Consider the following 25,971-nt stretch of genomic DNA (forward strand, 5'->3'; position numbering starts at 1 on the left):
AAAACAGTCCAGATTGATACTAATTACTTACACTCTTTGCACCGCAACAAAATCATTTATCACTTAACCAACCCGTGCACGGTACTAAGTAATATAGGTTCTAATACCTCTCGTGTTTGGGGTTTTCATATTAAAAAAAATAATAATAAATAAATAAATAATCAATCTTAGAACACCCACATACTGAATATCGTATTATACATCTGAGGATCTACTTCAATATGACCGACTAACCTGTCTAGTTATTCCAGACTTGAACATCAAACATTGAAATCTGCAAATTTCCAAAGTGAAGAATGAAGAGTTTTCTACTACCGTATACTGTTACTGAGTTAGTTTGATTTGACAGTATATTCTGAATGCTAAAAAACATTGTTGCAGATAATATTAAGTTTTCATAACTGTAAATATTAAGAAATGTTATTTTTCACTAGAACACAAAACTTTTCACCAGAATTAATCAATTTGAATCTGTTACTCTTGCATAATATAGCACCTGAAGTTTACCTTATTTCCCAAAAAAGCAGAAGTCTTATATTCACTGTTCAGGATAATATCAGAATCCCACTGAGGCGTTGAGAGTTTTCCTGTAATAACAATATATATATATATTTTTTTTTAATAAAAATTAAAATGCAATTTATTAGTAATCAAATTACTATATTTATTATTTAGGTGGGAAACTGCAGCAGATATTAACAGATGTTTAATATTAATCATAGTATTTAAATTCAAAAATAGCAAAGGCTTAAAAAAGCTTAAATTTCCAGTACTCACCTTTGATCGATCTGCAATTGTTATGGTTTGAATAATAAGAGATTGGTTTATTAAAAAATTAAGCGGATGAATAAGTGGTAATTACAATGTAAACAGGATTAAAATATGCGCAAGGAAGTAGAAGTGCACTAACTCCGTTCTTGGTTGTTGTGAAGTTCATTAAAGTTGAAATTCTAAATAGTGAATAAGCCAAGTTTAATTTAAACTTTAATCAACTTCACGACAACCAAGGACAGAGTTAGTGCACTTCTACTTCCTTGCGCATATTTTAATCCCGTTTCCATCGTAATCCGTAGCCGAGTGGTCAGGAGCGGGAGTGCAGTAGCACACAATCTTTGAGTAGACCGGGGTTCAAGCCCCTGACTGCTGAATATGATCGATCTGCCAACCCGCACTGGACGAGTGTGGCAGATTATGGTCCATTTTCCCTCAGCATGAATTGTTGAGGAGGCTTCCATCCTGCAGTGGGTTGATAATGGCTGCACTTTACCTTTTTTCCATTATAATTACCACTTATTCATCCCCTTAATTTTTTAATAAACCAATCTCTTATTATTCAAACCATAACAATTGCAGATCGATCAAAGGTGAGTACTGGAAATTTAAGCTTTTGCTATTTTTGAATTTAGTCCAATAAAACAGTACTTTAAGACATACTATAACTTCTAAATGTCATAGTATTTATCAAATGCTAGTTGAAAGTTTAAAAATTACCATTATCATGATATTTAATATAGAAAAGCATGTGGACCATTTTGTCCAAGAAATTCCCTTCCCCTGGGCAATAGATTTTATTTAAAAGATGGCAATGAATACTGCAATGATCTTAGTATTCACATACTATTCTATATTACTTTCAAACAAATGACATTACTGAAAAAAGGCCAGCCCTTTATTTATACCTGTATTTCAGCTTTCAAAGAAGCCTCAAACTAACCTTTCATTTATTTGAATTTAGGGCAATATCTAAGCAAATCACAGTACAGAAGTTTTCTCTGTTGTGAATGCTAAGGCTATTAAACATATAACTGCAGTTTAAAACCCACTGAAAGAAAAAAGGAAACAAAAATATTTGTGTACTTTACCACACACACACACGGCCCTACCATTAATACCTAGATACCTGCATATCTACAAATAACCTTTATCCTTTACAAATGCCTCTAGTCTCCATGGAATACTTCACCAGTTTTTTGCAAGTGTCATCTGATATTTTCTGCTATTCAAAATGATGACCAGCCCAGTTCTGTTTTTTTTGGTGTGGTCTTCCCTCACACACACCCAGCAATCCAATTTGTCCCAGAGGTTCTCTATAGAATAGAAATCAGGATTCTGGGCTACCAGTCCAACTTTGACACTTATATCCTCAAACCACACCATCACAATGTGTGCAGTATTGTACGAGCCTTCCTCAATGTAGGTAACACATTACTGTCCAGGATGCCTAGATAGACTTTGGCATTCATGGTTTTGTCCAAAACAACCAATGGTCCCAGGCCATCATACTTCATCCGAACTTCACTGTTGGGACAATACAGTCCAGCAATTTACTTCCTCCAGGCATCTGCCACACTCAGGCATGACCATCATACATTATACATATAGCATGACTCATCACTCTGAAGCACAGCTTTTCATTGGTCTTTAGTCTAAACAGCATTAGTCACGATGATTAGTGGCTTATGGACAACTGCACAACCATGGTAATCCACATCATACAGCATCCTGTGCACTGTACTGGTGCTGACATGTGTCCCAATTGTCTCACTAAGGGCCTCTGTTTGCCGCAACATCAACCTGCATTCTCAGTGGATGATTCTCTGAATGGCTCTCCTATCACATTCTTTCAGCTTCCGAAGTTTTCCAGGTCCTGTTGTGATGATTTGTACCGGTCCATTCCCATTTGCAGATCACGTCACTGATAGTCAACCTAATGATTTTCAGTGCATTCAAAATGTCACATACAGCCTGATTGCTTATGTAGCACCCTATTATCATTCTATGCAGGTAGGACAGCATATACATAGGCACACATATATAAACTATAAACTATAAATATTGTGAAGAAAGAAGGAAATAAGAAAGAGAAGAGTTTATGAACTAGGCCCACTGTAAAGCAAAAAAAAACATAATAATAATAATTAAACACTAAAACCATAATGAATATACAAATTAAAAAGTAGCAAAGAAAAAGAAAATCTACATTGTACACAAATAAAATAGTCATATTGCACAACCTCAGTATCATCATCAACAATAAATCACCAAAAGTGTGAGTAGAGTCAGCAACATGTAGGCCTCTGTTTCTGACATCAATGTCATGCAAGTAAATAGCAATTAAATTTAGAATATAGCAAACAGAAGGTTAAGGCCAAAAACAATCACAAAAGGAATACTATTAATGACAAGCATGCAATTTACAACTGACTCAGAAGATCAAATAGAATAAGTAAAAGTAAACAAAATAATAAAAAAGAACTTACTGTTTCAAAAGGCAAATATTCATCTAAAAAATGCAAGAAATTATTAATGCTATAGCCTTCTCAGTTGAGGTGCTAATAATTTTCCATATTTTTTTAGATGCATTTGCCTTTGGAAACAATAATTTTTTTTTGTTTGTTTATTTTTACTTATATTACTTTTTAACATTAATGGTATTCCTCTTATAATTGTTTTTGCTGTAACCCTTCTTTTATTTGCTAAATTCAATTGCTATTTACTTGCATAACATTTTATGCAAGTTGCTATTATATGTTGCTGCCATTTTGGTGGTGAATTGGTGAGTTCTTGATGATGACATTGAGGTTGCATGTTAAACAATCCCCTCTCATGCATATCACAGATTTGCTTTTTCTCTACTATTTTTTTTATTCATACACATGTACCATTATATGATGCAAAAAGCAGAGCCAAGGAAACACAATAATAATACATAAACATACATACCTGATTCCTGTTTTTTTCCATCACTATCTGAATGAACTATATCAGGAGAAGTGATCACTTCTGATGAAATTTGACTAATGCCTTCATTTTCATGTATTTCAACTTTTGCTTTAGATCTTTCATCTCTTCTCTGATTATGTACTTCATGATTTTCATGATGAGAAAGTACTTCATGGTTATTGATCACATGGTTCAAGCCAAGATTTTCAAGAAGCTGTTGGAAATCTTCAAATGTCATCAGACCATTATGTCCATAATTACTAAAAAGTTTTCTCATGAAAAAAGTACCATATAACTGATCAGAGTTCTCATCTGAATGATGTTCACTCAAAGAATGATTATGATTATATTCTTGCATACCACTACAGCGTCCATGATGCACTACACATGATACTAGAAGGCATGCACAGAATAAACCCGACCCACGGAAGCACATTGTATATTATTCCAATTTAAAAGCTCCAGCACTCATAAGGACAAATAGCAGTTCTGCAAAGATATGTGTACTGTTTTACATAAATTATGCACAATAATCAATTAACATAAAAATATATACATAAATATACTACAGCGTGTCGATCAACCTCCTTTACAAAACTGAAACCACTTTCAGAGGATAGAGGGCATCTTCAAGTTTTTATTCACTAACTGAAATATGTGCAGGCTGTAGCAGATGACAATCACATTATGGTTAAATAAATAATGGAGATGATTACAGTTTTGCAATTATGCTGCCATGTACTGCAACATGCACATTTTGGAGTTGGTGAATAAAAACGAAGATATCTTCGATCACCAGGAAGTAGTCTCAGGTATATAAATGTATTTTTAGTGTACAATGTATCCTATTCATTCAATAACATAGTTTTGTAAAGGAAGTTTGTGGACATCCTGTACATAGTATGCAAAAAAAATTTTAATTAAAAAATTGCCAAAATCATTATGTTTTTTTAAAGTTAATTGAGAGGTATAAAGGATGACAAAAGCTACAAAAGACTAAGTTGTAAACTGCTGGTATCTAAAAGAATATAGGTAACTGATAACATGAAATTAAAAGAGATGACTGAAGATAATCCTTCATGGTACATATTCTCAAATAAACACTTGCAGTATACCTTTGCAGTAAATCTGCTTTTGATACTTTTAGTGTATTTTTAAATTTTTTACAATTTTTATGATGGAACTTGAGCATGTTAATTAAATAAAATAAAGTCAATGAGAAAATTATAACATCTATATTCTACCAATTATTAATCTTGAATTTAATTTCCATTTTGGAAGCTGATAAATGAGAATGATGGCTTCTATACAATATGGCTACTTCTCATATTGCAAATTCAACATTACAGGTGCTAAGAGAGTTCTTTGCTGATCACATTATTTTGAGATTTGTGTCTTAAATACAGACTTCATTTATAATTTCACTTTTTTTTATTCTTTTCCATCATAGTGTGTTAGCTAATTACATGCATTAATTAGTTATCATTAATTTTGAAGAAAAATCTGGGAATACCATTTGGTTGGTGCCAGAGCATTATAATTGAATGCCAAGATCTCCACAGAAAGTTTTCCATTTCTCAATTTTTAACATTTGATAAGTATGTAAGCATGTTTAAAAACAAAGTGAAAATCTAGGGGTTTTTCAGTGGGAAAACTAACAATCACCACCAAGGGCTAACTTAGCACCAAGCAAGGAGGAGGGGGGGACCATTACCAACAAGACCCAAACACCTACACTTGGTGATTCTTTAAAACAGGTCTCATTTCAGTTTTTTTAAAGGTATATCAAAAGATTAAAGTACTGTGAAAACAGACTGGCATCTTTTAACTGCAAGACAGTAATACAATTATCATTTACATCTGTTAAGAAAGAAATTCTACCACCAGTGGGATTTTTCAACCTCAGACCTTTGGGTCTTATTTCTAGTTTCTGGTTCTAAGTAAAGAAAATAAATTTAAAAATGTGAAACTCACTTCAATTTATGTATACATTCAAGATGGAACATTTCCAGGTCCAGATATGTATGGAGATAGTACACTGAAATGATAAAATTCACGGGATACCTGGTTCCTGGATAACGTGATGCTGTCACCCTTCTCGCTAGTGAATGAACCCACCTCTTGGCAGGTATATAGGTACGCTGCATTCATATAGACGGAATTCAATGTCAGTATGGATAAACGTAGAGGTTAACCGACTTTGAAAGAGGGATGATAGTGGGTGCCCGATGCATGGGTCACTCTATTGCAGAAGTGGTACAGAAATTGCACTATTCCCATTCAACAGTATCAAGAGTGTACCGGGAATATGTCATTTCTGGAATAATCTCATCGTGGAAAAATTAAATATAACTTTTGACAAAAACTATATTTAATCTTGTCCAAATATTAAAGTTACAGCTGTTAATATTTTCCAATATGGGCGGAGAAAGGTGGTAGGTGAATGTGGCCGGCGACATTTGTCTCGCATTGTTTCAGCAAACAGGAGACAGACAGTGGCACAAATCACCACTGACTTCAACAAGGGAGGTGCCAAAAACGTCTCCACCAAGGCCATCAGGCGATCATTAGCCACAATGGTTATGGGAACCACCGACCCACCACAGTCCCATTGCTAACACCACGACACAGGACACTACACCTCAACTGGACGAAAGAACATCAGCACTGGAACTTGGATGATTGGAGACAGGTCTCCTGGTCTGATGAGTCTCATTTCCAGTTATTTCGAGCGAATGGGAGGGTGCATATCTAGTGGAAACCGCACGAAGCTATGCCCCCATCATGTCAACAAGGAACTGTTCAGGCAGGCGGACGGTCGATAATGGTCCGGGGTGTATTCAACTGGCACACACACATTGGGACCTCAGGTACATCTAGATGCATCTCTGAATGGTCCAGGTTACGTGTCCATTCTTGCAGACCATCTGCATCCCTTCATGGTCATCGTGCACCTATAGGGCAATGGACTTGTCTAGCACGACAGAGTGCCTCCCCCACAGAACCGTGGTGACCAGAACATGGTTCGAAGAGCATTATGCAGATTTTACCACTATGGAATGGCTTCCCCAGTCACCGGACATGAACCCTGTGGAGCATCTTTGGGATGCTGTGGAAAGGTCCATTCAAGCTTTGGATCCTCCACCTAGGAATGCGAAGGAATTATGGACAAGCAGCGCAGCAAGCAGGGATGGAAATACCTGTGATGTGCTTTCGTGAAGTAGTGGACTCACCTTGCCATGTGACTGCCCTTATCCGGGCGAAAGGTGAGCCCATCCATTACTAGGTGGGTATCCCATGATTTCTGTCTACTTAGTGTATATATTGGTAAACATTGCAGATAAGATTTTGTTGGGAACCTAATAGCAGAAAAAAATGCTGCTGATAGGTTTCAAAATATAACAGTATAAATTTACCACTGTTCAATAATTAAGACAATCATAAAATTTTGATTGCTTACTTTGTAGAACATGGGTGTACAAAGTTTAAAAGCATGCATGTAGTTCATTTTTAGTTATTTTACTATGTCCAGCAGATGTAATCAAAATATTATCATATATTCAACTTTAATGAATATATTCTACTTGCCTTTCTTGTCTGCTACCTAAAAGATACCATTCTTTTATAAGCATTTCCAGTCTTCTCTTTGTTTATGATAATCCTTGGCAATTCTAAAGGAAAGCAAATCAGCTTTTCACAAATGCAAAAAGGGCAGCACCTGAAATAATTTAAAAAATGCACTTTTAAGTTGATGCAAGAATGAAAAAAAAGGGTACTAAATATTTTAGCTCAAAAAAATTCTGGTTAACATGAATGTACATTACAAAAGCTTTTATAATTGTGTTTAAAATCTTGGGGGGGGGGAGCATCCATAAATATGTTCTGATGTCCATTAGGAGTGAAAAATGGCAAAGACAATAAACATCACATTTAAAATAGAACACATCGCAGCATGGAGAGCATGCAAAAACAGAAACATTGCCTTTGTGATGCCTTATATGTTTTGGGAACAAACTAAAACGAACCCATGTCTGCTATGCAAGTTAACATTCCATAAATTACGCTCAATGTTCCACTTGTTAAACTTCCAAAATGTTACAATAGGCAATGCTTATTACAAAATGAAACATATTTGTATTAATTGTGGCTTTAAAATATCAGAAACAATGCAAACTGGTATACAATTCTATGCATATGATGGATCAATTTTTGACAAAAACTATATTTAATCTTGTCCAAATATTAAAGTTACAGCTGTTAATATTTTCCAATTTAAGCATAGAAAAAGAGAAGAACGAAGAAAAAAAATCTGCTCAAAACAGTGTAATATTTCTTTATACTATAATGTTGTTGTTTGGTTTTTAGGAGCATTAGCTACTAAGGCCATATTGCTCCGGGGATATGCGGTGGTCATTCCCTGACTTTTCCGCATCCTCCGTATTTGGTGGCAACGGGCTCGAACTCGGGTCTAATCAAGAAGCGTGTGCTATGCACTGCTGCTCCTTCCCACCTGGCTATGGAGGCGCCGCACTATAATGTAATCTATCCAATTTAAAGCAGGTGTCGTGTTATAGTCTATATTATTATTATTATCATCATCATCATGTTTATTAACGTTAGGTTCACCCCCTGAACAGCCAGTGGGCTAGGAGGGTGTACAAATATATATTTTTTTAATACAGCATACAATTTTATACAAATTTTTGATATTTAAAATAATGACATTGTTTAGAAAATTATATATATTTTATTATTATATAATAATTATATAACAAAATTTTATTATATTTATTATTATATAACATGAAATGGCGCCTCCGTAGCCAGGTGGGCAGGAGCAGCAGTGCGTAGCACATGCTTCTTGATCAGACCGGGGTTCGAGCCTGTGACCATCAAATACGGAGGATGCGGAAAGGTCAGGGAATGACCACCACATATCCCCGGAGCAATATGGCCTTAGTTGCTAATGCTTCTAACAAAAAATAAAATAAAAAATAACATGAAATATAGCAAGATTAGACGAAAAACTGAATTTGCAAAGCCAAAATTACACACCCAAATAAATAACGGTAAGCCTAAAGGAAAATTTGCCTGAATATTGTGGGTGGGAAATTAAGCTCCTGGATAACCCAAGAACAAGCTTAATTCGTATACTTTTCATTTTTCTTCTACTACTTATCCTAACACTGAGCTATTATGGTCCTGTAATATATAACAGGAACTGGATGCAGAGAATAACTTTGATATTTATATTTGGATCTTAGAAAGGCTTTTGATACTGTTGCGCATGGAAGACTGCTGCACAAATTGGAGCAGTGTGGCATTGGAGGAAAACTGCTGCTATGGATAAAGGGATGGTTGAGTGGCAGAAGACAGAGAGTAGTAATCAATGGACACTGCTCAACGTGGACTAATGTTATTAGTGGAGTTCCTCAGGGTTCAGTGTTGGGTCCATTGTTGTTTTCTGTATTTATAAATGATATTGATGATGGTATATCAAGCTTAATGTCCAAGTTTGCAGACGATACAAAGGTTGGCAGGGTTGTTAAGGACACTACTGATGCTATGCTGCTGCAACAGGATCTGGAAAGGTTGAGCAGATGGGCTGAGAGGTGGCAAATGAAGTTTAACATTGACAAATGTAAAGTACTACATATGGGAAACAGTAACCCCAGATCAACATATCAACTCTGTGGTACTACGCTGACAGTGGTAGAGAATGAAAAGGACCTGGGGGTAATTGTGCAGGCATATATGAAGTTCTCTGAGCAGTGCAGACAAGCTGCAAGAGTAGCTCATGGTGTCTTGTCAATGATATACAGGAATTTTTCTAGTAGGGATAGGGATGTGATTATTCCATTGTATAAGGCACTGGTCAGGCCACACCTTGAGTACTGTATACAGGTCTGGAGGCCTCATTTCAAGAAGGATGTAGAGCTGCTGGAACGAGTACAGAGAAGGGCAACAAGATTAGTGAATGGAACAACGGGTTGCTCTTACGAAGAAAGGCTTAAGTTTTGCAAATTACAGAGTCTGGAGACTAGGCATCGGCAAGGTGATCTGATAGAGGTGTATAAGGGTTTGAATGGCTTGAGCATGCTCAATGCTGATGGGATTCTTCCTCTTGCTCAGAATAATCGCCCGAGAGGGCATAAATTCAAATTGAGGAAGGACGGATGTCGGATAGATGTGTGGAAATTTGCCTTTAGCCAGCGGGCAGTCAGTTTGTGGAATAGACTTCCATCACTTGTTGTTGAAGTTGATAGCCTAAACAAATTTAAGGCTCAGCTGGACAGGTATTTCGAACGAACGGGGGGGGGGGGGGGGGTGAAATGGGAGTAGTGGCGTTTTTTTTTTTTTTGGTTGATGCTGAATAAGCTTGCTTTCTTGCATCATATGCCTCTACTAATGCTATATATATATATATATATTATGTGAGGTAAAAATTAGCATTAATGCTAATGCTAAAAATATCAGCCAGTAGTACGGCAATAATGCAGAGCGAAAAGAAACGGAAAATAATATAAAATAAACAAACAGGGAAGGGAAAGTAGAGATAATAGGACAAAAAGGTAGTCGATAATCTCCTATATAATTTAGTCAATTAAGTCATTTAAACCCAATTAATAAAATGATGTAAATTTAAAATAATGCCAATTATAAATAATTTAGCGATACCCCCCTCGAAGGTACCAGTTCCAAAAAACGTGAAATATCACCAAAAAAGGTTAAAGAAACTACCAAAAAACTAAAATATCAAAATGATAGACTGACCATCATGCCCCATATCGACAGAGGACCACGAGGCCAATAATGGTCATGGAATCGCTGCATTTCAATCGTCATACAAATCATCGCAAGGGCAGAAATATCGAAGAACCAAACCTCCCCTCCATTCTCCGATAGATCAACCAATGCAGAGGATTTGCATGGCGGTGGTCCTTATGCAGCGAAAAATAATCTATAGAACAGACAGCACTCTTGATCAGAGCCACACCACTGACATAATGCAAGCTTAACCAGCTTATATAATAGAAAGGAAATTTCACGTCTTTTGGAACTGGTACCTTCGAGGGGGGTACCGCTAAATTATTTATAATTGGCATTATTTTAAATTTACATCATTTTATTAATTGGGTTTAAATGACTTAATTGACTAAATTATATAGGGGATTATCGACTACCTTTTTGTCCTATTATCTCTACTTTCCCTTCCCTGTTTGTTTATTTTATATTATTTTCCGTTTCTTTTCGCTCTGCATTATTGCCGTACTACTGGCTGATATTTTTATTTTAAATATCATATTTATTTTAATTATCAGATATATATATATATATATATATATATATAAATAGAATACGCATGCGTATAAATAAATTCTGAACATGGGTGTCACACCAAAGCGAGACAAAGAGATCTTTATCAAAAGGATTTTAAATACAGGCAACTCTCGGTTTATGAACATTCGCTATAACGAACGTCACAATCATTCAAAATTTCTTAAAGTCGCCAATTGATACAGAGTTCCTTATAAAACGAAATGCCAAACGTATAGTGAACATAATTGTAAAATTTAAATAAACAAACTTTTAAAAAATGTATTTATTACAATAATTATCAGGAAATTGTTGAACTGGGCAATAAAATGGACCTCGACCTTGATGTGACTGACGTGAGAGAGCTTTTGGACTTGCATTTTGAGGAATTAACAACCGATGAAATAATTGAAATAGAGACATCTAAATTCTGAAGTAACAGAAGAACCTGATATTCCACAGCCTCCCAGAACATTTACAAGGCAGAAAATTGGCTGCAGCTTTTAAATCAATTTCTGAGGGGTTGGCAATCAGTGAAAAACACGCAAATATGAAAAGAATTGCAAAAGTGAAAAGAAGCGTTTATGGATGCATGCTACAGTGAGATTTTTGAAAAAAAAAAAAAAAAAAAAAAGAAAGAGAATCTAACTATGCAATCTTCTATAAAAACATATTTTAAAAGAGTAGAAAACCCAGCTGTTTCTCCATTATTAGAAGCCCTTCCATCTACCTCAATCTGCGCCTAGTGTCAGTTATGTGGAAAATCTTGAACTCTGATGAAGATATTGACGAATAAAAGTTGAATACATATGTATGTACAGTACATATATTATGTTAGTATTCATTTTCTTTATTTCTATTTTGTAACTCTTATGTTTTTAATTAAAATAAAAAAATACGATATCTTGTTTTTTTTATTCTTTTTTATTTCATTATACGATAAATCATAACGCATACATACATTATAATAAAACGTATTGTATAGACCAATCGATGTTTAGTACATTGTTTTAATGCTTTAAAATGGCAGTTAATTTATACGATACGTATCGTAAAAGCTCAGGAATGCAAGGTACACATACCGAACAAAACGTATAACGAAGAACAACTTCTTGGAACAGAACTCGTTCGTAAACCGAGAGTTGCCTGTATTACGTTTTATATTCCTTCATACTTTTTATTGTTGCTGGAAAGTACCTAGGGCGTCCTCCGTAGCCGAGTGGGCAGGAGCGGGAGTGCAGTAGCACACGCTCTTTGAGTAGACCGGGGTTCAAGCCCCTCACTGCTGAATACGGTCGATTTGCCAACCCGCACTGGACCAGCGTGGCAGATTATGGTCCATTTCCCTCAAGATGAATTGTTGAGGAGGCTTCCATCCTGCAGTGGGTTGATAATGGCTCCACTTAACTAACCTAGACTTAATAAGATGCTTCTCCCCCCCCCCGCCAGAGGGCACTCTATTGACGTTTATGACTATGATATGGGGGGAAAATCACGGAAAAAACGCTTAGAAAAGAAAACCATCGTGAAAACTGAAGCACGGCTAAGAACGGTTGTATGGATTCCTTCCTGAAATATGTTTAACTTAATGTGAGGCTTGCTAGTCACCATGAGAAATTAACAAAAAAAAAAAAATGTTTTGCTTTTATTTTGATTTCGTGAAAAAGCGCAATTCTTCTTTACTTAGATAAACGTTAATGATCCTTGGCTAAGTTATCCGTTCATTCCGCACGTTGGCCGGAAATAACTCATACGAATTAATTGCAATTCAAATGACTGTCACTACAATAGGTCCTGACACGAAAGCGCGACAGCCCACACACGAGATTCGATCAATTGTTAATCAAAAGTCGCTTGAATAAAAATCACTTTCATTTTGATTAAAAAAAAACAAAGGAAAGAAAAACCAATTACATGGAGGGTGACCTACTAGAAAAACCGGTAACAATAAAATGAAACGGCAGCAAACACTTCCCACTCTTTTCACTAAATCCTTTGTCAGAAATAAACATGAGGATAATTTCGGCTTTCTGCTGTAAATGCCCCACAACTATAGTTTCCCCAAAAGAACATAATGGATTTATAAGACTAGAAGCTACTCTCTTGGACAGTACGGTATGTATTGATATTTTTTTTCCAATCACCCTAAGTTAACTCACATAAAATACTTTTAAAAACAAAGTTTGAACCGACAAATAAATACACAAAAGCAGCTTTGTTTACCAGAGTTCAACACGTGGTCAACGAAACCGATGATAACAAAAACGAGTTTAACTGCTAATTGATTAACTCTATGACAACAGCAAAACCCGTGCCATGTGATGTTAGCGTATTGCCATTGCTACACAATTTAAAATATCGAACAAGGGAACTTTTCTATATTATACCGGAAATTGGCCAGCAGGGAAAAACAAGTGATTATCCTATTATATAAGGCAATGGTTAGGCCACATCTAGAATACTGCATACAGGTTTGGAAACCTTATTTTAGGAAGGACGTAAATCTTTTAGAAATGGGGGGAAGGGGGGGCGGTGCTAAAAAAAAAAAGAGCAACAAGTTGGGGGCACAAAAGGATATTCTTAAGACTGGGGGTCTGTCAATTGCGATCTATCTGGAAAATAGACATCTGAGTGGTGACCTAATTGAAGCATAAAGTAAAGTGCAGTCATTATCAACCCACTACAGGGTGGAAGACTCCTCAACAATTCATGCTGAGGGAAATGGACCATAATCTGCCACGCTGGTCCAGTGCGGGTTGGCAGATCGACCGTATTCAGCAGTCAGGGGCTTGAACCCCGGTCTACTCAAAGAGCGTGCTACTGCACTCCCGCTCCTGCCCACTCGGCTACGGAGCATATAAGGCTTTAAAAGGGTTTAGTATACTAAATGCTGATGGTATCTTTATTCTCTTAGACGAGACATACGCACATGGGGACATAAATTTAAATTGAAAATGGAAGGTTTCCTAATAGATACCGGAATAAAAATAAACTAATAGGATAAATTTCTAAAAGCTTGAAATAACCTCTAACAAAGTATATCATACTCTAGATGTTTCGTTTTACTTTTCCTCTACAGATAAAAACTATTACAATACAAACAATTGTCTGTTTATACTTCAGAGCAGCCACATGATCAGATAAGACCGTAGTTTATATATATACTATTACAGAAGCCATCCGGCTGCAGTCGTGCCCTACAGCTAAACATTAGTCACAGAATGTTAAAACAGATCAATACTGCAGCGACTGTCACTAATAAGAAAAAAAAAAAAAAAAAGTCCGTTTATACTGTTATTGGCAGAGCACAGGCTCGATCTCACAATGAACGAATTTGCCCGTGTACGCTACCTCAGGACCACAGCCAGCCCTCCAAACCAAAAAAAAAAAGAGAAAGAAAAAGAAAAAAGAGAAAGAAAAAGAAAAAAGAGAAAGAAAAAGAAAAAGAAAAAAAAAAAAAGAAAGAAAAGAAAAAAAAAAAAACAGAAAGAAAGAAAGAAAAACAATAATAATAAAATAATAATATAATAATAAATAACTCTACCTCGCATAACTTATATCTCTTTCGGCCTGCCCCAATTTCTAGTGTTTCTTCCCTCCCTACCCCCACTTTTTTTTTTTTTTTTTTTTTTTAAAATCCTAGTCACTGAAATCTCAGGAAATTAGGTGGTAGGACCTGCCAGAGTAAAATATTGGTGTACCTGGTCTGCCTCCACGAGGTATAGTGTGGACAACGGAGGGTCTCATTAGGGACCCAACAGCTAAAAGACCAGATGAACAACGGCACGAAACATTACATACCACAATATCCATACACTTTTAAACCTCTGGCCTCTACAGTTATTGCTATTTGGCTTTTAGGAGCATTAGCAACTAAGGCCATATTGCTCCGGGGATATGCGGTGGTCATTTCCTGACCTTTCCGCATCCTCCGTATTTGGTGGTCTCCCAGACTTAGTAAAGATACTATAGTGAAAATTATACTTCGCTTAATAAAACGTCTTTCTCCTTCAGAAAATGACGAACAGAATTCAACTTTGGAAGACCAACATGGAACAGAACAGAACAGAACAGTGTTCCGCAAATTCTTTCCGAAATAAGAAATTGCTTGACTTTAATGAGATTTTAAACGATAAACTTGAGTTGGCAATTAATGAAATACTTTTAACTATTTCTGCTAAAAAAGTTCAAAGCCTAGAAAATATGGACTGAGATCGTCTACGACTATCTTAGTATAACAGCATCATCCAGCTTAGAACCCGAAAGGGCGTTTTCTGCCGCTAATCAAATATGTACCAAAATTAGATCCAGTACGATAACACCATTGATTGCTTATGTTCAGCTCACTTTATTCGGATAGGTAGTATGGATGTTTAAAATATAACTAAAAACTTTATAGTATTAATACATATATTTTTTTTTTAGATTAACTGTGTTTTTAATATTTTTTTTCCAGAATATTTATTATTTAAATAAAAGTTTTAAATAAACATGAATTCAAGTAATTACCAGTACTTGCTTTTTTTTTTTTTTTTTTTTTTTTAAAATAGTACGCATGTTGTTTAATATTGATTTTAAAGTCAGCATTTAGGTAAAATAAAGGGGAAATTACTGCTCATATGTACAGTATTTGAAGAGTGCAGCGGAACTTATTTGAAAAAAAATAATAATAATAAATAAATAATAATAATAAAATAAATAAATAATAAAAATAAAGTATTTTAAAATAATTTTGAACGATATCCATTAGAATGAAAGGATTCATGCATCCTCAGAAAATTCGTTGTAATGAAGGTTTACAGATGTAGATACAGCGATATAGCCCTATCTGAATATCATCCAACAATAATCTTGAAAGTGATAATAATCACTCAGTAAAGTACATAAAAACAGCTGTTTATTACGAGTTCATTCACATCAAAAACAGGTGGTTTTTTTTTTTTTTTTTATCACCACCAAGTTGCAACCAATTACTGTAAAGTTAGCGCCTGTAAGTGAAATCTAGCGCGTATCTCATAAACAATTCCTACTTTTAGTTGATTTAAACAAATGTATTGCATATGCATATACAGGAACACTTTGCAGATTCGTTTATAGTATGTTTAATGTGATGAAAACCATGATAGATCAGATCTACATGTGCTGAGTTCAGGCTCCTCTCCAATACAAGTGGTACAAAATTCACATATTTTCTCATAAAGTTGGTTGGTACAATGTGCATAACAGTCTGGAGTTTCTTTTCATTTCGTAAAGAGCCTTGAGCGATTTGATTTTGTAAACCTCTTCTTTTGGCCCAGCACCAAAAACCCAGAAGGTACAAATAGTATATCATATAGTATATAGTACAAATAGTATATCAAATTTGTACTATTTGTGATATACAAATAGTACATATACAAATAGTACAAATTTGTATATCATAGCATTAATTCACAGCAAGCAAATGTTTTGGTCCACGTCACTTTATCCGCTTTCCAGAAAAGTTATTGTCCAGCCAGGTATGGACGATTATTGCCAAATGTGGAGGTACGCCACCAGGGCCCATCCTTGGGGAAGGGAGAAAGAGGGTAGAGTGGATGCAATACACCCGGGCACTGAACTGAAAAGAAATTCCTCAATCCCGGAAAGGAGAACTCCTTGCTGTCCTTTTACCCTCAACAATAATTCTCGTACCCGGGATCCCTGGATACCATCCAGCATGAATAACAGTTCAATGTTCCGCTGTTGTGAAATGGTTAATCACATGACATATTAAAGCATCTGTATATAGGAATTTGCTTATCAGATGGCCTGTAGGTTAGAGGCATTCCAGTTCTGTTCGTTTGAAGAGTAGACATGAGAAAAGACCGAAAAAATACATATTAATATATTCTATTTAGTACTAAACATTAGAGAAGCAAAATTCAGAAGAGATCCAATCTATACATTAAAATTCTTGAATGTAGCCATTCATCTGTGTTGTGTTTTGCATCCAAGCTATTTCCAGAGAAACTACTCGTAAAAATATTATTTCACGAGACATTTTGAACTTCAGACTAGATCGGCCTTCTATCCAGATTTACAAAAAAAGTGAACAGGGTCCATGATACGCGTTCGGTGCCCTCTTATAAACCAATGGGAGTAATAACAACAATCTTATTACATTTGGCTGGCATGAAGTCATCACAATATGATCAGAGCCTTACTGTAAACAAAACCATTGAGGATTGCAAATAAATGTGAATCACTGTTGTTTTTTTTTTTTTTTTTTTTGTCCGATAAATGAAATTAAGCAGAGTTATTTATTTGCTAGTAGGGTTAACACCCTGGAATACCAGACTTGCTTTTTTTTTTTCTGTAGTTTCTCCCCTTTAATTATAGAGTTAAGTTTATGTTCTTAATAATCTAGAGTTATACAATCTCTATTTATTGTAGCTTTAGATTACACCAACCGCCATGGAATTAAAAGAAACTTAACACTTGAGAGCAAATTGCGCATCGTGCTACATCTGAGAACCTTAAAGCCTGATGAAAAATCGGAAACAGACATGGGCATCAGGCTGAGCGATCCAAATTATCAAAAAGGTTGGTTGGTTGTTTAAGGATTTTATGGCGCATTACACCAAAAAGGATTACTTTTCATAAACCACTTGCCAGAATTGATTAAAAAAAGAAACTGTCAAGCAATCAATTTGACACTAGAGTAAATACGAATAAAATATGACATTAAATAGGATATGATTAGAGAGAGGCAGATCTAGGATATTATAGAATCTCTCAAACATGCTGAGATAATTAGCAAGCATCCAATTTGTTCAAAAAACTTATCATATATTGCCGCGGTTCCCAAACTGTGTGCTGCGGCGTCCCGGAACGCCACAGCGAACTCACATGGGCACCGCGGTATATTTTAAATTTTCGAGGGAAACACAGACACTCGACCACCTGTCGGACACTGCGCGAACTACCAGCTCGAGGTAGTTCACAGTTTCAACTTTAGATCGCGCTACATTCCTTTCGATGACGTTCTCGAACTTTCTCGTTTCTTGGATTTTGTATACAGTATATTGTAAATACCTGTCGACTCTCCGGGTCCGTGAGTAAACGAAATAACTGAAGGGTGTTTGATCAAGTGTCTGTGAGGTCTAGCGAAATTCAATTGAATTATTTTGTTGATTTTTTGTCCTTGTGCATAAAAATGGAAAGATTTTTGAACATTAATAAGAAATGTGTAAATGAAGAAAAGGATGACGAACCACAGACCAGGGGAAAAGTTGTGAAGAAACGAAAACATCGGAAATATGACGATACTTATCTAGACTTTGGTTTTACTTCGGTAGATGTCAATTATGAAGAATGTCCGCAGTGTGTAATGTCTGAAAGTTTTGGCTCCAGAGGGCATGCTTCCAAGTACTGTAAACTAAAAAGCCACTTAGAGACCAATCATTCTAACATGGCTAGTAAATCCCGTGATTATTTTATCAGAAGATTAAAAAAGGAAAAAAAAAAAAAGAGAAAGAAATCCCGTTTCACATATCCATTCGCTCTAAAAGTTTGTCCAGTTCTTCCTTCAATTTATTATGTCTGATGGCAATTCCTAGTTACTTAGTAACTGGCTGCGTGTAGAAATGATGCACTTGCACTAACTTACACGTCAGTTAAATATTTCGCAACCTGAGCCTTATAAATAAAATAAATAAATTTTCTGTTTATACTCCGGGACGACCAAACGGTCAGAGGAGTTTACAAGATATACAGAATACAAGAAACAGCACCGTATTCAGCAGTCACGGGCTTGAACCCCGGTCACTCAAGGCACGTGTACTTATGCACCCGCGCGCCTGACCACTAGGCTACGGCCCTAAAGTGCTCAACATCCTTGAATTTTTTTTTCTATCAACTTCCACAACAGATGGAAGTTTGTTCCAGTAATCAACTAAATTTCCGCACAGACAGATGAGGGTTACAGCGAGATGAGGAGACAGACAGTAACAAGGATGCTCATTTGATTTGCTACACACGGTTCGTAGATGGTGAGAGAATTGTGGAAGACCTCTTTTGTAAAAGTATCACTGCAGGTACAAAGGCACAAGACTTGTTTGAGATCGCTGACACTTGTGTGAAAACAACTTAGACTGGACTAAGAGCGTTGGCGTCTGTACATAGAGGTGGTCGCTCTATGTCTGTCTGTTATGGAGGATTGCAGGCACTCATACGAAGCAAAGCTATTGATGCACTGTGGATCCACTGCATAATCCACAGGGAAGTTTAAAAAAAAAAAAAAACTGTGAGGATATGGGATCTGAGCACACATTTGTTGTACTACTCTCCCATGGCAATGTACTGTCCCGTGTGTTTGAATTACGACAGGAACTGTACTCTTATCTCAAAGATGAATAAGAAGAACACGAGCGTGCCAAAAACTTCTTGGATACTGATTTTTGTCAAAATCAGCATACCTGTGCGATCTCTTCGAAAAACTGAATGCGTTGAATCTCTAGCTGCGGGGAAACAACACGCACGTTCTGAAACTCGCAGAGAAGGTTTCAGCCTTCAGTAAAAAGTCACTACTATGAAGCATAAAATTAAATGAAGATGGTTGCAAAGAGTGTTTCCCCCTGTTGCAGCAGTTTGTTACATCCAATGATATTTATTTTACCCACGAACTTCTGTTTTTCAGGAGCACCTAATACAGTTCAGTAACTGGTTTAAAAAATACTTTTCAGAAGATAGGGAGAAGTTTGCATGGATCCACGGCCCATTCAAGGCTAAGGCCCCATCTGAATTTACCTCTGCAGAAGAGGAAAATCTTATTGAGCTGCCTTGTGACAAAACTTTAAAAACAAAATTTGGCAGCATGGAACTAACTCAGTTTTGGATATCAACAAACGATGAATATCCGCTGCTAAGTGCAAAAGCTCAGGGAATCCTAATTCCATTTGCGACGTCATATCTTTGCAAAGCTGGATTTTCAGCGGTTGCTGTGATAAAAGCAAGTACCGCGCGAAAATCAATGTAGAACGGGAAATGAGGATGGCGGTGTCCAATCTGATTCCAATGTTTGAGAAGTTGTGCAGTGCCCAACAGGCGCACACATACCATTAGTAAGTAATTGTGGCTATTTAAGAATGAAATAAAAATGTTTTTTTTTTTTTCTTTCAATTTATGTGTATTATTTTTTCAAACGGTTACTACGTTGTTAGGACATAAATACTTAATAAACGGAACTGTTAGGTATTTATTTTGGCCTAGGGGCGCCGTGAACCGAGAAAGGTTGGGAACCTCCGGTATAGTGTATTTCCGGTCCTCATATTCGACTCTATACGCGGTAGGTTGAAGTTGCCCATAATGAGATAACCGTACTTACTGACCGATTCAAATTTGCCTGAAGAGATGTTTTTCTCATGCTCCTAAGGGTCATTTGGCTTGTAACATATCCCACTGAAGGCCATTTCATAATACTCACTCAACATCCACATTACCTTAATGATTCGGGGAAATTCATGCCACCTTCAGAGATTTTTTTTTTTTTTTTTTTTCCCTAGATGCATCACTCTTCACCTTCCACCCTGCCCCATCTATCCTAAACTTATAATCGCCCAAATGAAATTCTTCACCTCGTATTTCTGAGTGGCACCATGTCTCAGTCAGCCCAAAAACATCAGCATTACTGTATAGATGAACTAAGCTTTTTACCTCATTGCTTTTTACAACCCCAGTACACCTCTTATCGTTCCTTAAGTATTTTTCCATGTGGTCTTAGGATGCTGCTGCTGATATTCACTTCAATTACAATTTCCCTTTAGGTTAATCAATGGTTGCACACAAGTGCTATCAGAGAGAATAACATTGTACAGTAATTTTTTGCCATGCCCTGACCCGAGTCGATCGTGCGTCGAATTCCCTAATGCCCTCGAACTAGAAGTTTCCCTTAATCCTTAAAGTCTCCTAATAGCATTAGCAAAAACCCTTACACCTCCTCTGTTTAAAGTGAATACATTCTTTACAAAGGAAATCCCGTCAACCAACTGAGGCCAGCCATGATGAAAAAAAAATTTCTCTCCATAAGCTTTCCAGAGTCCCTCAAGCCTACCAGTTAATCCACAAGGGTTTCATCATAAAATCGTTCCTGTCATGTCTAGGCAGAATTGAAGACACAAGAACATTTTGCCCCATCTCGCGAAACTTTCTCAACATGACTTCATATCATAACCAATTCAACAGTTCGTTTAAGTTTTAAATAATTAGTCCCCGCATGTAGGCATGGCGTAGCCGAATGGTTAGGAGCATGATGCAGTACGCACACGCTCTTTGAGTGGACTCGGGTACAAGCCCGTGACTGCTAAATACGATTAACAATTTGTATTGATTGATTTATTGTAAACTCCACTGACCTGGTGGTCGTGTCGGAGTATAAACAAGAATATTATTATAGTAAGTGATTGCTTTCACCCCTTTTACACAGTCGACCGGCTAGAAGGTTGTGCAAGAATGGCAATATTTACAAAAATGCGAATCATTTACAGAATGTAATTATCGACAACTTTAGAAGAAGAAATTATTCACAGTACCATTTAAAAGTAGATGTCCAACAGCTATTTTATATTTTGGTCATTCCTTCCTATTTATAAAGTTCAAGTTCCTAGATTTTTCTAGTTCAAGCTTCTTTTTCATACTTCTATAGTTCAAGTAAGCTGTAAGCTTCAGAGAGGCTCTTCACTCTGTACTGCTTGCCTTCACAGTATTTCACAGCATCTATTGCCAATGTATTGAAAAGGGGAACTGCGTTGTTCGGAAAGTTCTTTAGACAGCACAGGTTGGATAGTGTAGAATGCAACGGTAAGTATGGATTGTCATTACTGCGTCCAGCACGTGGAGTAGCGATAACTCCGTGAAGACTGGGGGCGTCGATCACACCAGTTAGCATCTGAGACAGAAGAAGAATATTCCTGGATGCAATGTGAACTCTCCAGGGAGTGATATTTAAGTTGGCATATAAAACAGCCCTGGAGATGGTGAATGCGCTGCCCGTGACTCTGTTCATCCATCGCATTACCAAGTACTCGACTGCCAGGAATCTGTTTATGTACGAGGTCGGTGCAGAAGACCAGATTGGTGATGCATATAGTGCGATTGGTTGTAGGCACCGATGGACGTATCCACCGACTACATCGACGTGGAGTAACCCCGTCAGCTGTTGTCGAATTGCCCACACCGTCGAAAAAGTCTGTTTTCATGGTCGAAAAATGGTTTTGAAAAGTGAGGCCCTCGTCCCAAGTCAAGCCGAGGTCGGTGTGAGACTTCACTCCGTTGTGATGTCATTTTTGATTCTCTTTTTTTGTAAATGTGATTTGGGCTGATTTAGATATGTTTAGCTCCAGACCTATTTCCAGTAGATAGGTTACAAGGCTGTTGATCTATCAGGTGGGTTTGTTCAGGGTCATTTGATTTTTATATATAATTTGAGGTCATCTGCATATGATTAGAAATCAGTGTACCTTGCGAGGAAAGGTTCAAGGGCTGCGGCGAACCATAAACCGAACAGGACACCTCCCTGTGGTACTCCTCGCGTTATAACACACTCCTGTTTGAAGGATTTATGGCTGATGATGAGTTGTCTTGGCGTAAGGATGAGGTTGATGGCTTTTAGCAGGCTTCCTGTAATGCCAAAGTATTTTTCCAGAATGTAGATGAGAGCGGGAATTGAGAGCTTATCATAAGCAGAAGAAATATCAAGGAAGATGACGTCCAGCTGAGATTTACTGTTGAGAGCAGTTTGAATTTTAAACAGGGTGTCTAGTAAGTTTGTATATGTAGATCTTTTGGAGATCACAGTATGCAGATGTTTGGGTCTATGAGAGAAGCATTGTTCGATCAGTGCTGATAAGATAGTTTTCTCAAACACTTTTAATAGAGTGCAGCCCACCGAGATCGGTCTGAAGTTCTTAGGGTTTCTTTTGGGTATGGGTTGTACCCTGTAGTGATTCCATATTGTCGGGATTGACCCGGAATTTAATATCTGATTAAAGATTGACAGAAGGGGCTCCACAATGAAGGCACTGCACACTTTAACCATGAATATAGGAAAACCGTCAGGACCAATTTTAGTTTTATTGGGAAGTCTATTGATGGTATTTATAAGGTGTTGCTTTGTTAGAGATATAGTTGAAAGGGGCTGTCTGGAGTGTATGAGGAAATCGCCCAGTTTTGGGGTTTTTGGGTCTGATGGCACCTCGTTGAAAGTCAAAGATACCCATTCCTGAAATACCTTTTCTTCCATATGGAAAACTTTGTTGCATTCGAATGCAATACGTTTGGAGTGATTTATTCTGTTGAGTACCAGCTGCCGGATTGCTTTTCTTTTGTATTTAAGGAAGGTTGCCTGTTCTTTCTTGTACACCTGGTAGTCAGCTGAGTATTGAAACCTTTTCCATTTTCTGAAAGTTTTTTTGTTTCCTCTTGAATACTTCTCTGACTTCAGCATTGAACCATGAATTGAATCTGTCAGATAATTTTATTTGCTTGAATGCTCCTTGGGTGGAAATTTCAACTAGCTGTTTAGCAAGGCTAGATATTGCAATGTCCATTGGTTCTTGCTGTATATCCTTCCAGTTTATTTCCGTGAGACGTGCCAAGATGATCTCTGGGTTTAAGTATTTGATGGAGTATACTGTTTTGGTCAGCATTTCATTCCCGAATGCTTCGCCAGCGTTTGAGTCGTTAGTAACATTGAACTCAAACGTGATGGGAGAGTGATCAGATTATGTATTATCACGTACCTAATACTATCATTACGAGATGATAAATTCTTACATAGTCAAGCTTTGCACCTAGTAGACATAATTTGGTTCTATGCCATCTGTCTTTCTTACGGAATGTATTCACTGTCTTCTTATCATCACTTAGCGACCCTAGAACATCTGGTTTAAGACAGATAGCTCCTTGCTTTCTCTAAGACTTGTGTTGGATAACAAGGACAAGTGAAGTTCAGGCTTGAAAGACTAAACTCCATGTTTGGAGTTCAGTCTTTCAATATCAATAATCTTGGTATTTAATTAAGATTTTGCAAATAAAAACAGAAGACACCACAAGAATTGAAATGATGTTGTGCTTTAATTAGATAAACTACACTGGTCAAAACAATTACGGTTAGATCACAGCATGTGCAAACGATGCTGGTATATATTGATTACGTGCAGTTGAAGCTAAGTTCCGTTCAGCATTTGTTGTTGTTGCATCATTGACGGGATTCGAACTCAGATCTTTTCTATTCGATGTGGGGAGGACGGTGATATACCTACAGTGCTACCCACGAGGGCATCAGAATTTTCGAAAATATTCAAACTAGACTGAAAGAGTAATTGTCGCTAAACTGGAAAATTACACATCAGAAGCAAAGTACTGTAGGCTTGCAGGAATACTTTGTCACTGCTGTGGATAGTATGTGTATAGTCAAGGTATCGATGAATTGTTAAGGAATCAGTTTCCACTCTTGTATAAGTGCTGTTTACAGATGATTGTCACTCGACAGTAAGGAGCTGCAATATTTTCCTAGGGCGTCCCAGGAAAATACACAATAAAAAAAACTGCTAATAAACTGTGCTTTAAGGGATTGAGCGCTGTCGTCCATCAAAACGAATCCTTCGCCTTCGGCCCCAGCATAGGTAAGGATCATGGGTCGAAAGATCTCATCTCACTCTATATCTAAGTTGCATTCAGGTCCCCGTTCCTAGCGGTGTCGAAGTCTGTAGGACAACAGACACTAATTACACCCCATACCCGAACTTACGGGCGCCTCCGTAGCCAGGTGGGAAGGAACAGTAGTGCGTAGCACACGCTTCTTGATTAGACCGGGGTTCGAGCCCGTCACCTCCAAATACGAAGGATGCGGAAAGGTCAGGGATGACCACCGCATATCACGGAGCAATATGGCCTTAGTTGCTAATGCTCCTAAAAAACGCTCCAAATGCTCCTAAAAAACAAAAACAAAAAAAAAAAAAAACCCGAACTTACTGTGTTCCTCTGTGTACACATTACCGTTTCGGATTCCTCTTTCGTGCCACACTAGGATCCGACGAGAATCCGTGTGCAAACTGTAACTGGATTCATCTGTCAAGAGCACACAGGCCGTTGCTCATCAGTCCAATTACAACATTCGAGGGCCCATACTCTGCTGGCCCGACAATGTCGAGAGTTCAGTGAAACACACCGTAGGCTTTTTAAGTCCAAGTCTATCCAGGCGATATTTCAGATGGTTTGGATTGACACTGGGAGGGGGGTGGAGTAATTGTGATCTTTCTGCGACGTTTTTGATTGTCTACTACTCTACTTGGACCTTTACAAATGGTCCGCGTTTCTTAAAACCGGTTCCAGAGCCATATGACACTCAGTGACACGTCGGGCCATGTTTCAATTTGACGTTGTGATTGTCTCGCCTTAAGTCTCCATAAGACCTGATGACCCTCCACGTGGTAGACCTGGGCAATCCATCTGAGAACATTTTCAGATGCTTCACCGATTAATCGACAGGTGTCTTCGGCAGCTGTACTCCAAGAAATGATATAGTTGAAGAAACGACCATTTAACGAAATGATGGCTTCGACTTCCATGTTCTCGATCTGTGTTTGTTAGAGAACTTAGTAATTCTGCACGTCAGTCCATGAACGTGTACTGTCGTTGCTGTTACAATGGATATAAATAAATTTTCTGTTTATACTCTGGGACGACCAAACGGTCAGAGGAGTTCACAAAATAGACAGAATACAAGAAACAGCACCGTATTTAGCAGTCACGGGCTTGAACCCCAGTCACTCAAGACACGTGTACTTATGCACTCGTGCACCTGACCACTCGGCTACGGCGGCAAGCTGTCGATACGGTTGATTGTCCAATTGCTTATGCAGTGATCCGCTACTTGTTTTGATCATTATATTAAGAAATAGTCCTAGCTGT

The 25,971-nt window shown here is 37.3% G+C and overlaps 1 protein-coding gene across 1 annotated transcript in view; it reads right to left on the reverse strand.

Annotated features, from left to right (window-relative positions):
- Window positions 1-25,971, reverse strand: part of LOC150075271 (zinc transporter ZIP10-like) — a 175,671-nt gene that overhangs the window by 55,689 nt on the left and 94,011 nt on the right. The window contains exons 2-4 of the mRNA XM_090388269.1: window positions 7,312-7,441; window positions 3,724-4,212; window positions 508-587 (exon numbers count right to left, since the gene is read on the reverse strand). Of these exons, the coding sequence (XP_090244395.1) occupies window positions 508-587; window positions 3,724-4,159 (516 nt within the window). The 5' untranslated portion in view covers window positions 4,160-4,212; window positions 7,312-7,441. The remainder of the gene's footprint in view (window positions 1-507; window positions 588-3,723; window positions 4,213-7,311; window positions 7,442-25,971) is intronic.

Source organism: Mastigoproctus giganteus, chromosome 14 (genome assembly GCF_048544385.1).
Source record: "Mastigoproctus giganteus isolate SK-2022 chromosome 14, ASM4854438v1, whole genome shotgun sequence".
NCBI lineage: Eukaryota > Metazoa > Arthropoda > Arachnida > Uropygi > Thelyphonidae > Mastigoproctus > Mastigoproctus giganteus.